At 35.9% G+C, this 21,430-nt stretch overlaps 4 protein-coding genes across 8 annotated transcripts in view; 2 read left to right on the top strand and 2 right to left on the bottom strand.

The window, feature by feature from the left end:
- The window catches only part of LOC114879158, a 39,294-nt gene extending 31,161 nt beyond the window's left edge, over positions 1-8,133 (top strand). For 2 of the 4 annotated variants that reach the window (XM_029193817.2, XM_029193801.2), the window contains exons 3-7: positions 766-937; positions 4,708-4,769; positions 4,841-4,973; positions 5,216-5,324; positions 5,494-8,133. In XM_029193817.2, the coding sequence (XP_029049650.1) occupies positions 766-937; positions 4,708-4,769; positions 4,841-4,973; positions 5,216-5,324; positions 5,494-5,592 (575 nt within the window). In that variant the 3' untranslated portion in view covers positions 5,593-8,133. The remainder of the gene's footprint in view (positions 1-765; positions 938-4,707; positions 4,770-4,840; positions 4,974-5,215; positions 5,325-5,493) is intronic. The other 2 variants (XR_003789866.2, XR_003789865.2) reach the window with 2 other exon arrangements.
- Positions 8,134-10,455: 2,322 nt separating this feature from the next.
- Positions 10,456-16,831, bottom strand: LOC114879138. Its single transcript, XM_029193751.2, has 14 exons — positions 16,742-16,831; positions 16,353-16,423; positions 16,140-16,278; positions 15,878-16,055; positions 15,719-15,820; positions 15,369-15,638; positions 12,678-15,296; positions 12,488-12,602; positions 12,212-12,419; positions 11,952-12,135; positions 11,708-11,866; positions 11,490-11,642; positions 11,330-11,425; positions 10,456-11,243 (listed from the first exon to the last, which is right to left on the bottom strand). The coding sequence occupies exons 1-14, from the start codon at positions 16,784-16,786 to the stop codon at positions 11,044-11,046; spliced, it is 4,539 nt and encodes a 1,512-aa protein (XP_029049584.2). The 5' UTR covers positions 16,787-16,831; the 3' UTR covers positions 10,456-11,043.
- A 114-nt stretch (positions 16,832-16,945) lies between these two features.
- Positions 16,946-18,744, top strand: LOC114879174 (protein AAR2 homolog). Its single transcript, XM_029193828.2, has 5 exons — positions 16,946-17,430; positions 17,500-17,615; positions 17,681-17,834; positions 17,907-18,182; positions 18,257-18,744. The coding sequence occupies exons 1-5, from the start codon at positions 17,240-17,242 to the stop codon at positions 18,663-18,665; spliced, it is 1,146 nt and encodes a 381-aa protein (XP_029049661.2). The 5' UTR covers positions 16,946-17,239; the 3' UTR covers positions 18,666-18,744.
- Positions 18,745-18,773: 29 nt separating this feature from the next.
- Positions 18,774-21,345, bottom strand: LOC114879193 (apidaecins type 73-like). Of its 2 annotated transcripts, XM_029193884.2 has the most exons (15): positions 21,243-21,345; positions 21,032-21,137; positions 20,852-20,935; positions 20,699-20,779; positions 20,531-20,611; positions 20,363-20,443; positions 20,195-20,275; positions 20,027-20,107; positions 19,860-19,940; positions 19,692-19,772; positions 19,524-19,604; positions 19,356-19,436; positions 19,188-19,268; positions 19,020-19,100; positions 18,774-18,943 (listed from the first exon to the last, which is right to left on the bottom strand). In XM_029193884.2, the coding sequence occupies exons 2-15, from the start codon at positions 21,116-21,118 to the stop codon at positions 18,932-18,934; spliced, it is 1,074 nt and encodes a 357-aa protein (XP_029049717.1). In that variant the 5' UTR covers positions 21,119-21,137; positions 21,243-21,345; the 3' UTR covers positions 18,774-18,931. The 2 variants fall into 2 exon arrangements, with proteins under 2 accessions (XP_029049717.1, XP_046146029.1); XM_046290073.1 differs by lacking the exon at positions 19,524-19,604.
- Between the last annotated feature and the right edge of the window lie 85 nt (positions 21,346-21,430).

The following is a 21,430-nucleotide window of genomic DNA, read 5'->3' as shown; positions in this document are numbered from 1 at the left end:
GACCCTTTTTGCCCTCTTTGCGTATACACGCAAAGTTCTGTTGCACGCGAACCTACGGAACCCTCGATCGAATATGCAAAAGGAACTTGCACGAGTAATAAAAAGTGCCATTTCTAAATTTTCTTGCAAATGTTTAAAAATAAATGATGAATCGCGAGTAGAATGTCCTAATGAAAGAAGAGGACAGTTTTGACATTTCCTAGTAGAAGAAATAAATTATGCTTGAAACGTTGAAACGTGTCCGGAGTAATTAATCATATTATGTAAATAAAGGAAAATACGTAAGACGATGACGAAGGAACAAGGGGGTAGGAAAAGAATGGCTGTAGAGTTAAGTTTTTAGAGCAGAAGGGAGGATCGAGCACGAGCACTTAGGGCCAGCCCTAAAATACGGCCGTCCTTTGTGTTTGGTAAACCTGGAAGCCGTCGGAATTTCTAAAGCACCCATTCTCCCTCGTGGCCCTTTAATGGGATAAATGATGCTTGGCCTTTAGTCGTTACACAGCTTAATCGAGCAAATTTGCCGTTCGACCGCTTTCTCGCCGAGCTTTTTATCGATCCGCCCTTAAACAAGACGATCATGATTTCACGTGGACAAAGGGCTCCTTTTCATCGATAAATTGATCTGGTTTCGTGAAATCGTGTCAAAATATTTGTCCTTGTACGACGATCAATCGAGTAAACGGCTCGCGAAAGGTCGACGTTATTTGATTTCTAATTTACTTTTTACATGGAACTTTAATAAATATTAATGATTTGTTACAGACGCCTGTTCATCCCGGTCGACGCCGAAACCACGGCCACCGACGCCGACGCCTCGACCAAATATCACATTCCACATGTACACGTGTCCACCGGATTATGCGGAATGGTACTGCTTGAACGGTGCCACATGTTTCACGGTCAAAATCGTCGATTCCCTCCTTTACAATTGTTTGTAAGTACCACTTATTCGTTTTTCAAAACACTTTGCCGACAATTAAAGTGAAGTACATTTCGATGTTGCTCCACTAGATAAGCATCGAACTTCAATCCCTTTCGATCCGAGCGTCGTTCAGGTATTCCTTTTTATACCTGTTTTCGACTCGTAATTTCGTATTTTCGAAAGGGCCACGCGATCGTGACTCCGCAAGATTTACGACCACGTATAGTCATCCATTTGCCTTGATTTTCTCGTCAACAACACCGCCTTACCCATGCTCTAACTCGGTACCTTACTTTGAGGATCCTTATCAAGTTTTCACTATTTCTTGCAAAAAAGAGGCCCGCTTATCGTGTATCGTTTAAAGTTCTACGCGATAAGGAATCGTTTCGAAAGTCTAACGACGATCGCTTTTGTTCCTGGGAAGAAAATTGTCTCGTACGGTGTAGAATGATTGCGACACGTTCCTATAATGCGTGGAATTTCAGCGGTGTTCGAGAAGACGCTTGGAATGTTACGTAATGAGAGACACACCCTTTGTAAATACGAGTCGAGTCACTCCTACATCGAACAAAAATATCGTTCACGCAAGTTGTAGCACAAAGATCGTATCAAGGTAACAATTTCTTCAATTAAGTATGGTACCTTAGAAAAATTTATAAAAAATACTTTGTATCACGTGTTACGAATATTTGACTTAGCGGAAAGGGTTAACGCGTCCTATAAAGAACGTGGAAAGTGTTGAGAAGAGGTAATTTAAAGCCAGAGGCGAATTCCCGCGGAATGGTCGTCCTCGTTTCGAAGGTGAAACTGTTGATAAATTCGTCCAGGTGAGCAGGCTTGACCAGACACGATTTACCGCGTTCCTTTGCACCTGTGCGGTCGGTAGACGGCTCGAAACGACCGAGACGAATTCTCAGAATCTCGAAATGTTCCCGACGAATGCCCGGCCGCGTGTACAAGTGAAAAGGATTTCTCATGGACTGGTAGGCGAGAAGGTTAACACGGGACCATCCGTGAGTTCTTTTTTTTTTTTCTTGCTCACGCGCACCCTTCGTCACCCCTATTCGCCCGTTGGGGTTGAATCGCTGACACCGTGGTCTGGAACAATCGTGAACGATTCGAGGTCGAAAAAAAGGGACCGTCTCTAAGGTGTCCTCGTTTCGATCCCACCGAACGCTAATCCTCGCTTGCGTGCCGACCACACGTAACACGAAATTCCTACGGGAATCTCATGCTGGACCACCTTCGGCTCACGATTGTACGAATCCCTTTTCTTCCTCTGTCGTGATCATGGACCGACACGTATCCACGTTTTCACGATTTTACGAGATACCAGGCCGTTGCTGGCCTTCGTGGAAAGATAACTCAGGGATGGTATTGTACAATTGATGATTCCTTTGGAAACGATGGCTGATTCCAGTTACTTTTTCATTCCATCTTTTCGCTCGTGACTGTCAACGATAAAGTTGCTAAGAAAATAGGACGATCTTGGGTCGCGTGTTTTTAGCGGCTCGAAGAGGAAAAGATTTCGTTGCCACACGAAACGGGAAGTGGATGTATTTTCGTGAGATTGGTCGAAATTTATGGTCGTGCGATAGGTATCAAGGTAGCATTTACTCGTTTACCTTCGAACGATCTTCAGGCCGATTCACGGTTGTTAGATTAGATTTGAAGTAAGTCCTCGTTAACCCTTGTGTGGGTAGTCAGAATTTTGCGATATTTTCATTAAAAAAAAAAAACGTGAAATGACCGCCAAAAGTTTGATAATTTCTATTTTTAGTCCGCTGGTGTCTTCATACAGGAAACATTTATCTAATCGATCGATTTCCTGAAGACAGAGACTTTGAATCATGATTTGATCGAGCCTGAAAATCCAGAATGTTTCACAACGCGTTGTCGGTTTAGCAATTATTAACACATTCGCTGCCACTAAAGATACTATCGTTTAATGATCAATTCAAACTGCTGCCTCATGCTATTAGTACAATATTAATTCTTGAACAGTTGAGACAATCGAGGAGTTAATACTGATATCAATATTTATTTTGATTTATTTCATTCTCTTGATAAATTGTCATCAGCCGTTCATGCGTTCCCTTTCTTTTCTCGTTTCAATTACTTTGTTACATTAAATTTGCGATGCAAGTAATCGGTAACCTTCGAGACGCGTTTAAAAATCGTTTTATTCACGATTGACGCGTTCGTGAAAGGAATTGGAAGAAATATATCAAGGAGGAGACTGATTTGTCCGGCGAGTAGATCGCATGTGCTACTTTTTCCTCGTTCGCGCTCCCATAACTTCCGCGGAACGAATAAGGAGGATTCCATGAAGCGGACGGAGAAAATTCCTGTGGTGGAAAGTGCTGGATAATAAAACGTTTCCACTTTCTTGCGAGGACGGTGTTTGCTAACGAGATCACCGAGCTGAGGCCGTTCGAACGATTAACAGGCGTTCCGATAACGATCGACAAACCGCGAAAAGTAGCATTTTAACGAATGTTCTGCATCATTTGCACCGATCGGCCAGTGTATCTCCGGGAATGACGTCAAATGTGAGAAACATCGAGGAAAAAGTAGATTTACGTGATCCGGACGCGCGCAAATCTCTTCTGATCGTCGACACACCGGTTATAATTAAGTTCAGGACAGCTTGGGAAATCTACTCGAAGGCCGTTGATTAGATCGATAAACGGTGCCCTGAATTGTAAGTCGTTCGTGTAAATCATTGCAACACATGTATATATCGGTTAAATTCTTATTTTTTCGCTTTCGTTTCTTTTCATCATTTCTTCGCTTTGATGAAAGTACAATAAGGTTGCCTTGGTGGTAACAGGACATTGTACAAGCACGACAAATCGTTCCTTCATCCAGTTGATAGAAACGCGTGAGCGTGCATGCGAGGCCTTGATCACGTTGCCTTCAAGTTTGCGGGACGAATATCGATCGACAGTCACCGATATCGATGATAAATGCTTTCCGGACACTTTTGCCAGCATTCGAGGCATGCCTGTTGCGAAAAGAGACTACGTCCTCTCTTCTAGGATCAGCGTCGTATTAGCGTCGCGATGCGTGGGAGTAACGGAAGCGTTGCTCAAGTACTCGGTTCCGCGGTGGAAAAGAAGCGAACGAGCTGAGACGAAAAACGACCGAGACCCTTGCATCAGTGAAAGACAATTGACCGTGACTAAAGTCTGTCGGAGTGATCTCGTTATTTGGGAATAATGATTTCGATTTCAAAGAAAAAAAAGAATCACCTGATGGTTTCAATTAAGGAACCCTTTAATAAAAATCATTAAATTTCTTAAAAATTAATCGTATCGAACAGTCGAATTTCCGTTTGGAGTTAATCGAACTCGAACAGTGCACTTAATGATACATTCGGCTAATTATTCCGCTCGAAGGGCGAATCATCAACGAAAGCACCGTTCGATCAAATCGACCGTGAGAATTCTTTTAATCATCGATATAATTACGAAGCCTGCAAATCGAAATGTTTGTAAGTGTACCTTTTCTTCTTCTCTCCCTCCGCTTCTTCTTCTTCTTCTTCTTCTTCGTTAATAATGAAGCATACTAATTAGGCGGTTCGAACGATAGCGTACCTATCTGATTAATGTCCGATACTAAAAGCGGTTCGTGGTTAAAGAATACGTTTTATGGCTTCCTGGATTTCTTGCCGCGTTTTACGGAAGTGCCGCGGCGGAACTATAAAGTCGACGTGCGTTACAATAGTTATCCATGATGCAGACACCGTCTGATCCAAGTTTTTTCATTTTCTTTTTCAGATGCGCCAACGGTTATATCGGGCAAAGATGCGAGTTTAAGGATTTAGATGGTTCCTATTTACGTAAGTATCTGTTTCTTCAAATTTTACAAGTAAGTTTTTCCAGTAGCTAAGAATCAGATGTTACGTTACAGCTTCCCGGCAACGTGTAATGTTGGAGACAGCAAGCATCGCCGGCGGTGCCACGATAGCAGTATTCCTTGTCGTTATCATTTGCATAGCGGCTTACATCCACTGTAAGCGAAAGCAAAAGGAATTGCGGTCGAGGTGTGTATTTTCTTCTCTTTACTTATCTCTTTGCGTTGCCTCCTTGATCGATGGAACTTCGTAATTGTCCTGCAGTAAGCTGTACAAAGTTTATTTTTCAAAATAATTACTCGCAGCGTGCGTATCGCAGAAGGTGTATTAGAAATGTAAAAGCAAGTTGGTACGAAGTCACCTGTCACTATGTTTTTATGGTGCTTGATATACAAACAATTTCACATTCGACGTTATTTCTATGCCAACAGTAACTGCGTCGACACGGTGGATGGTCCTGGCCGAGATCCGGAGCTGAGGCCGTTTAGCAACCGCAACCGCTCCCTCATGATCTTCATGACCAAGAATCCTAATAGCTCGGTAAGGAAAGAATAGTTGCATACTATTTTACGTCATTCAAAGTATTCCTCTTTTTTTCCAATAAAATATACACATGTTGAAATAATTTTCTTTCCAAAAGTTATCGGAACGATATTGTACAAACGAAAGAGTGAAATGAAATAAACGGTGAAATGGTGAATGTTCTCAGGCGGCGATAGAGCAGACGAGAATGCCCGGATGGAACTGCCCGGAAGTGGAGTCTATGAGAATGGCGTCCATCAGCGAAGGCAAGCGTTCGAATCAATAATAGCCAATCTCTCTGTCGTGCCTAATTCCTACGACACGAAACCCGAGGCGTCCACCGTAGATCACCGAGACACGACGCGACTCGACTCGTCGACGGAAGGAGGAATCACTTTCACCGGGCTGCTGTTTTCTGTCTCCGTCCATGGGACATGGGTTCTCCCTGTTGGCGTACGAATTATTCCGTGAACGCATTCGATGATTGTGACAACATCTCCTCCTCTTCGTCATCTATTTTCATTTCGTGCCTGTATATAAAACAAGCTCGAATACGCTCGTTCCTGATGCTTCGAAACGCCAGCTTTACACGAAGGGAAGCAAAATTTTGAAAGGAATGCAATCAATTGGATTTGAATAGAAGAATCGATATGTGGATTGGGATCCCCAGACCGATGAATCCGTGAGAAATCAGACGTACAGGATTAAAAAGGAAGTACGTAGCGCAACTTTAAATAGCTGGACTTTGCAGAAGAACAAAGGACGAGAAAGTAGAAGAAAGAAGGGAATGCTTAAAAATAAAACCCTGCTGAATAGATGGCTCGATAGAGAGAGCATTAGCGCGAAAGTAACGGAGATTTAAAAAAGATTTAAAAATACCATTTAGTAATTGTTCCTATCGGTGACTAGTTTAGAGCAGACAATAATAACCAGAGAGAAAACTAATTGCAGATGTTAGCGTGAGTTAAGACAAATCTACGAGTTAAGTTATTCGACGATATCTTCGAAGATGAGCTTTCGTAACTATCTGTTTTTCTTCTATTTATTTTACTATTTTCTTTTTGTGTATACCACTTTTTTCCGTTTCTTCTAGTTTCACCTTCCTCAGCCTGATCGATTCATGGAAGTTTCGAGATTCCTCGTTAATCAACGGCATTCAATCGTAAAAAATAGAACCTTATCGAAAATGCTAGTAACGCTTTGAAATATCTCAATCGTTGAGTGCGTTTGCGATAAATTTTGTTTTTTTTTTTTCTCTTCAACGCGTCCATCAAAATCAGGAAGAGTATTTACTCTTCGACGAGAAACTCGTTCAATCTTCCTCGCAGTTTCTGTTAATTACTTTTCTTTCGCTGTCCATTGTGCCAGTTTCTACTCTGTCGCGACAATAATTCGTGTTTCGTTAACGTTGATTCGCAGGACACAACTTGCCCTTCCAAGTGTTTCGTTGTAAATGTATGTAAAACGCGTACATAGTTTATTTAATATACAGACGTAATTATTTATTTCGTTTAAGCATACGTGTTTCGTTCGCACAATATACCGTCGTTTAATTTATTATCGAATTCGAACGTGTCGTTAGGCCTCGGTGGGAGTCGGTTCGTTAATTGTTCGTCGATGAAGAGAAAAACGATCGACTAAATTCTAAATAAAAATGAGAGGTGTCGATGGCGACGGTGTGGTTGGTCGTGGTCGATTTCTCGAATTTCGATGGTCGCATTCGTCGCGTGGCAAAAACTTCTCTCCCTCTGTCTCGTTTGTAAATAGTAAATTAATCCGTGTGCAGGGCCGGCCGATTCGTGTTCGTCCGTTAAATTTATCTGACGAGTAATTAGGACGTTGTAGCGGACAAACTACAATCATGACGACGCTTGACAATTAAGCCGCGTGACACCGCGTTTGCCACTCGCAGTGACCTTTGACAAATAAATTTATCGGGATCCGAGTCGGCCGGGGATGGCAGGGTCGATTGCTCGCGCGGCGAAAATAACCCGAGAGACCCGAATTATCGATCGCGACTTTCAGAAATTCCTTAGGGGTCCTCCTGAACCCATTACCGCGTCGCGACGCCCGTCACCGAACGCTGCTGAAAAGATATATTAGCTCCTCCCGTAAGTAATGTCGTCGCTCATCTTGAACAAAATATCTTGAATTTTGTAACTTCTTCCCTCGCAGTTCTTTGTTCTGATCGTTATTGAATTATTTAATTGAAAAAAGGCATAGCAAAACTGAGAATGAAAATTTGTTGAAAAATTATGTACATATGAGTAACTAAAAATAATAGCAAGTTGATTGGTTCACTTTGAGAAAACGGTATTATTTAAAGGGATGACCTAACAGTATATATAAATATATATATATATTTAGGGCATCGTCTAACTGATGGTGCAGATAGAAAAATGGTGATACTTTATGCAAGAGTAATTTGAAAATAAAAAAGTTACATTTTACATTTCCAATTTACTTTTGCACAAGGAATTGCCTCCTTTCCACTCGTACCATCAGTTACACGACAGCCTGTATCTAAACGTTCTTTAAGAAACTGTCCTGTATTCCGATGGCGATTTGTATATTTTGTAGATACCGTGGAGTAGTGAGAAAGCTTCCAAACGCTTGAAAAAGAATCGTCTATAATATTACTTTCTCTCGAACGTGTCGTGAGCCGACGACAACGACGCTTTGTGGTTTCTTTGCTCGGTCGGCAGCTTGCGTTTTTCTCCTTTCGTTTCGAAGTTGTTTCTGTCGGGCCTGCCTACTGAAGGAGATCGAAATCGAAGCAACAGAAAATAAAATTAAAAAAAAAAAAAAAAGAACTAAGGAGATCGAAAGAGTAGAAATAGAAAACGAGACACACGCAAGACAGGTTCCGACGTGAAAGGGAACTCTAGGTGGCCTAAAAGTGTATCACGGAGACGAAATTGGTATCGTGACCGTGTATATAATTTATAAATAGTCCTAATTAACGTGGAGAACGTAACTCTAATTTAATTTTTCCTATACCCTCCAACCCACCCCCTCGAATCATACTTCTCACATGCTTTGTACTTGGTTCCTAATTTATTCTTATTTTCATTGATTATTAATTATTACACGATTTAATTATTAATTACTAATTACGATCATTAGTTACGATCGTTTAATTATTCTCTCTCTCTTTTTTTTTTTATTATTATTATCGATCACAGATTAATGTGTTTATTCCTAATGCTATCGCGTTATTTTGGTTAACGATATCGATTTAAGGACACACACACACTTTATTATTTATGAGAAAAACGAGAAAAAAGCACGCAATGTCTCACGCGCAGAGCCATCGTATACTCTGGCACCTCTGTTGTTCTCCAATCGGTTGAAAAGCCATTCTGTTTTAAGTTCGTCCGGCTAACAGACATGTATTTGTTAGATTGAAAGGAATACTTCAACCAGTTCGCGTAATTGCTCCTGGCGAATGATAGATTTCCTTTTTTTTTTTTTTTGAATAGAATTACAAAACATATCGAGGATAAAGAGCAGTTACTCGAGCAACAAATGGCTGATTGTGGAACAAAAAGGGCCTTATAAAAAATTTCGTACGAAAAGAAAGTCATAGGTAGGACTGCGAGTGTGTCAGCTTGTGACGTTAATATTGCCGCGCGATCGAGTGATTGCCCGAGGCACGATTCTTTGGACTTAAGAAGTTTCTCCGATTTCCATTAAATCAATAAATTAAGAATAACTTTTTTTTCTCGTTTCTTCCGAAAATTACAAATGAAAAGAAGAGGAGAAACGATTGATCCAAAGGATCGTCGTCGAGAGCAATGACTCGGGATCGCGATCTAAGGGACCGTTTAAACGTAGACAGTGGTGGCATTTTAATACATCAGACAGCGCCGTGGTCGTGCATCGCGCGAAGGCCAAGACGAAGAAGAGAACCGAAGAGAGGGAAAGAACAAGGAAAAGGCAGACACGAGAGGGATGTGTTTTATCGGTCGATCGATAGAAGAAGAGTAAAGACGAAAGAAATTGTAATAATTTTTTCCTATTTTTTATGTTATTAGGGTGGTGGTCGTCTCATCGCGATCTATCCTTGAAGAAAGATCTCACGTCGAGGTTGGCCATCGTCGATCGGTCAATCGGTCAATCGGAACGATTCGAAAACACCGAATCACGGGAATTCACGGTGGAATTCAGGATCGTTCCGATCGGCTTCGTGACCGCTTTCCCTTTCTCTTCTTTCCTTTGTTTTCTCTTGTTTGCTTCTTGTTTTTCCGTATCTGTTTCTTCATATTATGTTTTGTTTCGTTTTAATTTCCGGACGGAAATCATCGCGCCCGGAGACACGCGAATGGTCTCCAAAAACGAAATTTTCTCGTGAATTGCGTGCGCTATTATGACGGCGGATGGTAGGTACCCCCGTTCGACATACCAAATCCGTACTCTCTCTCTGTCGCGGTATGCTGTTCGTTGTAAATGTACCAAAGACAATGTCGATTAACTGACAAATAAGTAGTTTATTTAACAAAGAAGGAAGAAGGACGTGAAAACGAAAATCGAATGAGGGCGCGTTTGCGCGCGTGCGCAGGCGCGCGCCAACGTTCCCTCCCTATAAAAGGGGAACGCGAACGATAAACGCGGGACAGTACGAAAGTTTATCTATCCAAAGGAAGCTGCTAAAGTGTCATTTAGCTAGACGAGATTGATCATTGGATCCGCAATGTTGTATCGAAACATTGTTATTATTTTTGTAAAGAAACCATGTAAATGTATTAACTTAGCGTGCTCTGCGTATGGAAGCTTACGGTATGTTGATTATTATTATTGCTATTATTATCTATTTTTATTATTATTATTATTATTATCTATTATTATTATTATTATTATTATTATATTGAAAGGAATAAAAACTTGTAATCTTGTTTCCCGAAACGTTTAAGCAGCACGTATATTGAGATCATAGGTTACTACTTGTACCCTTCGGTTATAATGTTTAAGACATTGTGCCACCTATTTTCCGTGTCCCTTTCCTTCGGTGATTATACGTAAAGAAAAGATTATTAACAAAAAAATGTAACATTTAAACGTTTCTTGTTTGTTTTGCCCGCGTTAACACTTAGGAATACCTTGCAACATTTGGGGCGGGTGAAGAGAAAGATTTAAAAAACAAACGAAAATAAAAAATCAATTTTCATTTTATTGTATAACAAAACGAATTGTTTCATCTTTTCATCTTTTTTTTTTATAAAAAATTAAAAGTAAAAAACATTTACATAAGGATATAAACACAAAGTTTTGTTAGTACATGTTACAAAGCATGTTTCTTTGGTTTATCAAATTTGTTCCTCTTCTATACACAAAACCTTCAACATTATTAACTTGATTGATTTGAGGATACTTTGATAGTTATTATATTTACACACGTAATACAATGTTTGTTGGATCTTCCGAAAAGATTATTCTCTTATACATATAGTGTTATTATACACTATACTAAATGTAAAAAAGTAAAGGAACTAAACGTGTTGTATGTAAAAATAACGAGAGAAAGAACACTATTTTTTTTGCTTTCAAACATTGAAAATCATAAGGAATACTTCATCCAACAAATGGCAAAAATTAAATACACTTGATTTAACGAAGAAAGTTAACAAAAAGTATTTGAATCGTTAAATAGTATAAATTAATAAATATCACAAAATTAATATTGCCTATGGTTTTAAAAAAATACACATTACGTTTAATATCCCCCACGCTTTCCAAACTAGAGTTTATTCTTTCTTAAGTATTTGTTCCAGAAGGCTAAGCTACGCTGATTGAATAAACCATTGAACTGTTCTTCAGTTCGATCGCAAAGAGGCTTAGCTGGCTTCCACGTTAACGTATTTTCCACTACCTTGTCAAATTTGTGCCTAGATAAACTTAACAATGCTGAGATAACACCCTCGTTTAGTTCACTTGATTCTGATAAAAAATAACACAGATAAAATGTTAAATATCAATAGTAAGGTATAGAACATAAAAGAATAGAATATATAAAATAAAAGTACCTTCGCTACCAGCCTTGATTAAATCACATAGTTGTTCTACAGTTTCACTGACTGAATTATCTTTATCTTCTAGTGGAAATACACGCATAAGATTACCTGTAATTACAAATATGAAATTAGGAATATTATAATTAACAATACAATATAACAATCAATTTACCAAGCAAACAGAGTCCTCTATACACGCTTGGAAGTTTGTTATTAATAATCATTGGCAATAATGCGCTTCGAATGATATTCTTATACGCCCATGTTGTACCTTCCCTCTTTCCAAGAAGTATAAGAGCGGTCTCAACTTCGACGTGAGATTTTTCTATAATATAAATTCGATCAAATTAATGAAAAAAACATTCAATGAATGGAATAGTATTTACATACCTTGAAGTGTTGTTAATAATTCATTCAATAAATCTTTTGACAACGTATCTGAAGGATATTTATAAAATACTGATACCAAGTTCTTTAAAGCGTTAAGCTTAGGATAGTCTGTACCTTGTTGCCTCATAATGAAATGTGCCATGCATTTTGGTAACAATTCTGTATAGTGAAATAAAATTTGATTATTAGTTTATCTAATTAATTTCATATCAACTTAATAAATTGTAGAAAACGCTATACGTACGGTTACTTGTTTCGTTATTTGGAAACACTTCAGGCCAACATGTGAATACTGTATATAAAACAAGTATAGCATTAAGTCCCAAACAGTACAAGGCATCGCAACAAAATATCCTTACTTTTTCTCTATCTTTTTTAATTCGCGCTAAAATCGTATACATCCTAGCGAATGATTCTATAGCCGTTTTCTAAACATACAAAAACAATTAAGGTCAATTATGTTACTATATTTTATGAGATGTATTAAAATAGGGGAACTCATACCGTTACCACAGTATCAGAGTTAAGCCTGAATAATTTGTACTCGATACCAGCTAGTACCAATTGAAAAATCATTGGATCCCATTCTTCTAAGTCTACTAACAATGTCACTACTTTTTGTTGGTTTTTTGTCATTAATGGCGCTGGTGGTGTATGAGTTTTATCTAATGGTTGGCCTTCCGATATTGTAGATAAAAATTCTACAATTTCTCTGAAATTATATCATATGTTAGCCATACGTTTATTTTTATCATATTAAGTTATGATTTTGATACCAACTTTGCTATGATACGGGAACTGCCTACAAATTTCAATTTGTCTATTACATCACAATGCACTGAGATCCCCCAATCGTTATCTATAAGCCTTTGCAATTGTCTCTTAACGAATTTATCTGAAATAATATCAATAAATTTATAATTGATTCTTGGTTTTTGTGTAAAAAATCAGCTGAAGGTAGTAGTCTTACCTGTTAGCATACGAATGGCTGAAAGTTCCTTATTTTGATTATAAATCTTTTGAGATTTATTTTTATTAATATACTGTCGTAATTTCTGAAGTGGATCGATTGACTGCACTTTAATAAACTTACATTGTTTATTAGACTTTTTCTTTTTAGTACTGATATTTTTCTTTACCCGTTGAGTATTTTTTTCTTTCATAATACTGTCTTGAACATTAATGGAACATTCTTCTGTTACATCTTCATTACAGGTATCAGCATCACTTTTAGGAGTAGGAACATCTAAAATCTTCATAGAATCGCCACTTTCGTTCAGAGTAGAATGTAAATCAAATTCATTACATGATTTTTCCTTAAAATTTTGACAACCATTAAGATCTTGTTGAAATAGTATACTTGTTTGCTCGTTTATGCATTCACTTTCTTGAACTGAGTTTTCAATTTTCTGTTCCAATGATTGAAAAACCTCGCATTGATTGTTTGATTCGACCTCTGTTTCCATTGTCTCATTTACAGAGTCCTTAATATCAGATTCAATAATAGTATTAGAATGATCGCACTTATACACGCCTTCAAGATCATTAACATACGATTCATCGGTAATATTGGAATGATTGTAGTTATGTATGCCTATGTTTGATGAATTTTTAATTTCTGATTCACTCGATACATTTTTAATATCAGGAGTAATTGTTTCATCTTTGTTACTTTCTACAGAATCTTCTATACTAGAATTTATTATATTTACAGAAGTTGATTTCAATTGCTTTGTTCCATCATCGTTTGTCTCCTGCAATTCATTATTGGTTTCACTCAATTCATTCAAAGTGATATCATACTTTTGCATTTTTGTTTGATCTGCTGTTGTGTTTGGGACTTCATTATTAGCAGAAATAGTTTGTAGTTCTATCTTTCTCTCTTCTATATTTTTTACCAGACATTTTTTGACTTGTAAAGAACTGTTTGGTGAGCTCGTGTGATCTGTTGTACTTTTAGGTACATGTGCGATGCGAGGTCTTTTTTTAGGAACATAATCCTCTGTTTTAGTAATACTTGTATCATGATCTAAATTTGTCTGTTCTTTTGAACTACGAGAATCTTCATCTTTATGATTCAGTGCATCTTGATGATTAGAAATATTTTGAGATGTATTGTTTATACATTTACTATTTTTTCTCAAACTTCTTAGCTTTTTCAGTAATTTTGTTCGTTTATTACAATTTTTTTGTTCTTGAAATTCGTTTATCTTTCTTTTCCTTTTTCTAACAGAACTAGTTGCAGTAGAAGTACAAGCATTGTCCTGGGCTATTACATCATCATGTGCTGCTTCTGTTATTTCTTTGTCTTCTATATTTTCATTACATTTATTTGGTTGTGATGGTGGTTTTAAACCAGTATTTGTTTCTGTCAGCTCATTAAATTTTGTTAAATGTAATACTGTTTTTATCGAAGGTCTATTTGAAAGCTTAGATTTCACAACGGGTTTAATATTTTTATTAGGATGTGATCTATTCTCTATGGAAGACTTAATTTTTGTTGTATTTTCATACTCTGCCGAATCTAAAAATGTGTTTGTGTCAGCTTCAAGTGTCATCAATTTACTGGATTCCACAGAGTCTGATAATATCCCTGAGTCAGTTTCACCTCCCATCGATTTACTAAATTCAACGGAATCTCGTATTGTTTCTATAGTTTCAGCTTCATCTAGGTCTGTAGAATGAGTAGAACTCGTGGTTGCTTTCAAGTCATTATTAGATATTATAATTGACTTAGACGTTTCTGTACATGGCGAATTTTTAGATTCTATATTAGAATTTGTTTTACTAATAGTGGTATTTCCAAACACATCAGTGTATGAATTTGTATCGGAATCGCTGTTGGAATTTTCTAAATCTTCGCTATTATTTGATGAAATATCAACCTTGCTGAAAAGAGAATATCGACCTTTTCGCTTTTTAAGCCTTTTTCTAGAAGGACTTTGCTTAACTTTCTTTGCGGCTGATTCAACTTTCCAAGAGTTAGTGTGCGTATTTTGTAACCTTTTCTTAGGTGTTAGTCGAATCATTTTATGGTTATTTAACTTTTTACTATTACGCTTATGCGTATCAAAACGTTCTTTTTTCTTATCTTTGTTTTCATACAAATCTGTCATTCTTTTCCACATTTCCATGAAATTAAATTGCATAGAGCTGTTCATATCATACGTACAGGTAGTTGGGTGCTGATGTTGGCAGCAACTATTAGATCGTTTTGATTTTACCTTACTTAACATCTCTAACTTTGTTTCTAGAGTATCAATCTTTTTGTGTAAAGAAGAAATAATTGACAATGAAGATGCCACTGCTGCTATACTTTCAGATTGATTATTCTGATTAATTGCATTTAAATTTGTCAATGGCACGGAAATTACTGGCGTTGATCCTATATAAGTACCTGGAGACATTAAATTGGGTAGCGGCGGCATAAAGTTATTACAGTAATTGGGAGGATTCGATGAAACTGGCGTTGATGGGGTTAATAAATTTTGGGGAATAAAATTTGAATGATTGTTTTGGTTGTGCAAATGAGGAGATGTGTCCGGCAGCGTCGGTACATTTTCAGGTTTATAATTATTACTGTTGATTTCTGAAAGCAAACAGTATTAAATTGTATTTTTTCATGTACAGATATGTATACGCGAATAGTTTAATATCTTACCGCGTGATCTTCCTAAAGGAGTCGATACTTTTTTCGGAGATGAAATTTTTTCAATAAGTTTTGGACATGAATTTGTCATAATTTTACATATTTTTTCATGTGGAGGAGGTTCTAAAAGAACTTCGCATTTACCACAGAATACAGGATACACATCTTCTTTAACATTGTACGTTTCATTGGTAACGACACATTTCTCGGCAGTTTTTGGTTTTTGCCGTATTTCATCACGAGTTAACTCTGTATTGATTCCAATCTCTTTTACTTTTGGTTCTATAAACAAAATAAAATTATTTGCAAAATTAAAACTATTCAAAATACCATACTTCCTTTCTATAATTGTATTAACTTACTATTATCATGTTCTGTAGGGATTTTCTTCTCTATCTTCTTGATTTTTGTATCATACGATTTTTTTAAAGTTTTTAATTCTTGTTCTAATTCTTTGACTTTTTCTGCAATAAAAAATTGAATTTAATAATTACTTATGATAAATACATTACGTGATTTACCTTGAAGTGAAGACTTTTCTAAATCATATTGTATAATTTTATCATCTTCAGTCTTTTTTAAATCCTCTATTTTGCATATTAATTGTTGTATATGTTGCTGATCTGCAGCTGTTTTTATCTTCTGTTCATTTGATTGTTCTGTTAGAGATTCAATATTCTTTTTATATTTTGTATTTAGCTAAAAGAGAAACATTAACTTAAAATGGAATGGAGATAGTATTATAAAAGAAATATGCATACACTATCTACTTTTTTTACTTACAAGCTCTAATTTAATAACTTTTGCTAATGTAGAATTATAATTATAAGTTGCTTTATTTGCTACTTTAGTTGTTGTATCTAGTTCTGTTTTCAAACGTTCACATTCTTTCTGCTTATCATTATACTTCCTAGTTAATTCACTGAAACAAATTGATTTATTAAAATTAGTTAATTGATACATGTACAAAGGAAATCTTTATTTTGGAATACTTACTCAGTTCCAAAAATTTTTTTCTTTAACAACAAATAGGATTGTGTTAATTTCTCTTTGCTAGAGAGATCCTCCTAAAATGAAACCAATATTTAGATTTAGAGTTTTTAAAAATTAAAACTTACGAAGGCGGGTTTATTGGCAACCTCCATTTGTAACACTGAAGAATGACTGATAGTTTATTTATAATATACTAAATTATAACAGTTGTTCGATATTATATAATTGTATACTAATAATATTAAAGAACGGTCATCTATTTATGTTATTAGGATTATCTTTTCCTTAAGTAATAATATTGAATTTACAGGTAGTATAACCTCAAGCTAACCTAAATGTCTGATCCAACAAAATTTTATTCATAGAAAAATCTTTCGAAATAAAATACCCACTTGAACGATTTCACTTGCTTTTATATCTGGAAGATTATTATCCATTTTGAATCAAATGACAAATAGTATTGCTTATTTTAGACTTGTTTGTATTTTCGAATGCCGAGCATAAAACACGTTTATGCGGCATTCAATTTTGATGTTTACAGTTCCGGTTAGGTACCTAAGGTTAAGTTAGATAATTCTATAGTATATATATTCTGGTATATTTCTCCAAGTGAACAGGAACACTATAGTAGCGAAAAAACGTATTTATTATTTTGACATCTCATTATATCTGGAAAAACAACAGAATTCAAACTTCAAATAGTTATAAAGTATTAATGAAATGTTACTTCACAGAAAGTTACAATAGATTGTACGAATGAACTTTCCATAACATCTCTTTTTATTTTGATTAACCTTTTATTGTTTACTTTTATATAAAAAAATAATATTATGTAATATGTTTTTATAATTGGGTTTTACAATAAAAGTAGTGAATTTCATTAATTAATCATGGCAAGTGAAAGTAGTATAGAAATGGATCAAGCTTTAGCACAAAGACTTTTAGTTGAAGGTGCTGTTTTAGTTGTATTAAATGTACCAATCGATACAGAATTTGGAATTGATTTAAAATCATGGAATACAGCAGATCATTTTAAAGGTATAAAAATGGTCCCACCAGGATTTCACTATGTACATTACAGGTAATTTAATTGTATTTCATAATTTATTACTATTAATGTAATATTTACATTTATATATTTCTGTTAAAGTGCTGTGAATGAATTTGGAGAAGCAACACCTAAAATTGGTTTTCTTCATATATTTAAGAAATCTGAATTTTTAGTCAAACAGTGGGATGCAAAACAAGAGGAACTTAGTTCAGAAGGTATAATATTTAATACACGAATAAATGAGATAATTCTTTCATGGGGTTGTATCTTTTACATAAAGATGTACCAGAAGAAACAGTTGAAAGGTTGAAGGATAATTTAAAAGACTTGGACAGATTTCTGGGATGTTATCCTTATGATGTATGGAAACAATGGAAGGAGTTAACAAATCATATTACTTCTGCTGTTGTGGAACGTTGTTCACCCATATGTGGGTATGTACAAAAATTATATAAGTCTTATTTATGTTTGTTTTGTTATTTACAAAGTCACACATGTTGTTTCAGCTTTGTGAGATCTGCTTTGGAGTTAGAACACTGTAGTGATGCCTTAAGGCCAAGAGGTGGAACATCAAGTCCAAAAAGAAGAAGAACAGGTGGACTTACTATAGAAGAAAAGGAAAAGGAGCTACTTCCTGATATGAAACCTAGGCCAGGTACAGAGCTTAGATTATCAGAAATACCTGATAAACATTATCCTGATGGAGCATCACCAACTGAAATCACAAAGTACTGTCTTGATGCTAGTTATGCATTGGACAGTGTTCTTAATAAATTAGCACTGTAGGTGATCATTTAAGAGAGATGTTTCATATTCTTATATTATTTTGTTATTCTGTACAGTAATTTGTTTTCAGTCCGATGGAAATTATTGGCGAAATGCAATTGGCATTTGTTTGCTTTTTGGTTGGCCAAAGCCTCGACGCTTTCGAACATTGGAAGAAACTCGTATCTCTTATTTGCGGAGCTGATTGTGCAATATCACAGCGCCGCTCTATTTATTTCGAATTTATGAAATCGCTGGAAATTCAGTTAACCCATGTACCTGAAGATATATTGTGTGACATTGTAGTTAACAATAATTTTATTTATCAAAGCCTTCGAAAACTTTTTGCAAATATTGAGATCAATTCTGAGTTGGACGGACGATTAAAGTCTTACGCATCTCGATTTCGTGAACGATTACAGACAAAGTTCTTGTGGGATTTTTCTAACTTGCAAGATGAAGCTGAAGATGACGCACCGGTTATTGTATCTTTAGAATAAAAAACTATACTTTTAATCTAATTTATATAACACGATGTACTGGTCTCTTGTAAATAAATGTAATTTTAATATTAGTTAACTAAGAGTGGTAAATCAAAAATTCTTACATTTAATGATAATATCAATTTTATTCGGAAATTAGATGAGAACAAATATTTAAGTGAGTATCAGGATAGCATTTACATTTTAAGAGTATTTTTATCAAATTAAGTTACAATTTCATATAGGTGTCCTTTAAGTATGCTTTAGCTAGGTTTGGATCCTCCTTAACGAAGGCGCTAAAACAAATAATATAAACATTTCACATAGAATTAATTACATTTTATAATAAAATTAAAATATATTAATAATTACCGGATGTGGTGGACGAGGTGGAGGAACATATACTGGTCTGCTAGCAGGTTCAGGTTCCGGATCGGCTTCACGCCTCAGACGCTAAGATAAGTTAACAAAATATTTAATATAGCATTCAGTTAATGTTAATTTTAATCAATTTAATTGATATTATAATTAATAATTTACCGGATGTGGTGGACGAGGTGGAGGAACATATACTGGTCTGCTAGCAGGTTCAGGTTCCGGATCGGCTTCACGCCTCAGACGCTAAAGTAAGTTAACAAAATATTTAATATAGCGTTTAGTTAATGTTAATTTTAATCAATTTAATTGATTTTATAATTAATAATTTACCGGATGTGGTGGGCGAGGTGGAGGAACATATACTGGTCTGCTAGCAGGTTCAGGTTCCGGATCGGCTTCACGCCTCAGACGCTAAAGTAAGTTAACAAAATATTTAATATAGCGTTTAGTTAATGTTAATTTTAATCAATTTAATTGATTTTATAATTAATAATTTACCGGATGTGGTGGGCGAGGTGGAGGAACATATACTGGTCTGCTAGCAGGTTCAGGTTCCGGATCGGCTTCACGCCTCAGACGCTGAAATAAGTTAACAAAATATCTAATATAGCGTTTAGTTAATGTTAATTTTAATCGCTTTAATTGATATTATAATTAATAATTTACCGGATGTGGTGGACGAGGTGGAGGAACATATACTGGTCTGCTAGCAGGTTCAGGTTCCGGATCGGCTTCACGCCTCAGACGCTGAAATAAGTTAACAAAATATTTAATATAGCGTTTAGTTAATGTTAATTTTAATCAAATTAATTGATATTTTAATTAATAATTTACCGGGTGTGGTGGACGAGGTGGAGGAACATATACTGGTCTGCTAGCAGGTTCAGGTTCCGGATCAGCTTCACGCCTCAGACGCTAAAGTAAGTTAACAAAATATTTAATATAGCGTTTAGTTAATGTTAATTTAATCAAATTAATTGATATTTTAATTAATAATTTACCGGATGTGGTGGACGAGGTGGAGGAACATATACTGGTCTGCTAGCAGGTTCAGGTTCCGGATCAGCTTCACGCCTCAGACGCTAAAGTAAGTTAACAAAATATTTAATATAGCGTTTAGTTAATGTTAATTTTAATCAAATTAATTGATATTTTAATTAATAATTTACCGGGTGTGGTGGACGAGGTGGAGGAACATATACTGGTCTGCTAGCAGGTTCAGGTTCCGGATCGGCTTCACGCCTCAGACGCTGAAATAAGTTAACAAAATATTTAATATAGCGTTTAGTTAATGTTAATTTTAATCAATTTAATTGATATTATAATTAATAATTTACCGGATGTGGTGGACGAGGTGGAGGAACATATACTGGTCTGCTAGCAGGTTCAGGTTCCGGATCGGCTTCACGCCTCAGACGCTGAAATAAGTTAACAAAATATTTAATATAGCGTTTAGTTAATGTTAATTTTAATCAAATTAATTGATATTTTAATTAATAATTTACCGGGTGTGGTGGACGAGGTGGAGGAACATATACTGGTCTGCTAGCAGGTTCAGGTTCCGGATCAGCTTCACGCCTCAGACGCTAAAGTAAGTTAACAAAATATTTAATATAGCGTTTAGTTAATGTTAATTTTAATCAAATTAATTGATATTTTAATTAATAATTTACCGGATGTGGTGGACGAGGTGGAGGAACATATACTGGTCTGCTAGCAGGTTCAGGTTCCGGATCGGCTTCACGTCTCAGACGCTAAGATAAGTTAACAAAATATTTAATATAGCGTTTTAATCAATTTAATTGATATTATGATTAATAATTTACCGGATGTGGTTGAGGAGGAGGTCGAGGAATATATAATGGCTTGGTCCCAGGTTCAGGTTCCGGTTTGGCTTCACGAGGTACCCGCTGGAATGAAAACAGTCACTAGTGATTAGTTGTATGTTTCCTACTATGAGTTTTAATTACTGTTTTAAACTATATTGAATATTAATTTCGTTATACCAGGTAGGATGATTCAAGTGCCTCTTCCCCAAGTACTGTGGTTGCAAAAGCAATCCCCAGAATTGTCAAGATAAAAATAGTCTTCATTGTTAAAGTGTCTTCGCACCTATATAATAATTTATTAATTAATTTATTAATAGTTGAATAAGACATGTAATAAACTGAGCAATTTTGACTCGAATAATTAGTTTAATATATAATTGTATCTTACCAGTAATTGTCAGGCTGTGGACAGTTTCGTTGGTTGAAGAAGACTGATGTCTAATGCACTGAACTGCATCGTATTTATACAAAGTGTGTAAGGCAAAAATATGCGCGTGAAAGTTCAAGGGTGCGTGGTACATTATTCGGGAATCACCGGCTATGCGGCACTCATGTATGATAACAGACATTTTTTTT

The sequence above is a fragment of the Osmia bicornis genome, chromosome 2, assembly GCF_907164935.1.
Source record: "Osmia bicornis bicornis chromosome 2, iOsmBic2.1, whole genome shotgun sequence".
Lineage (NCBI taxonomy): Eukaryota > Metazoa > Arthropoda > Insecta > Hymenoptera > Megachilidae > Osmia > Osmia bicornis.
Note: the sequence above shows the minus strand (reverse complement) of the source record. Positions and strands in the feature narration are given on the sequence as shown.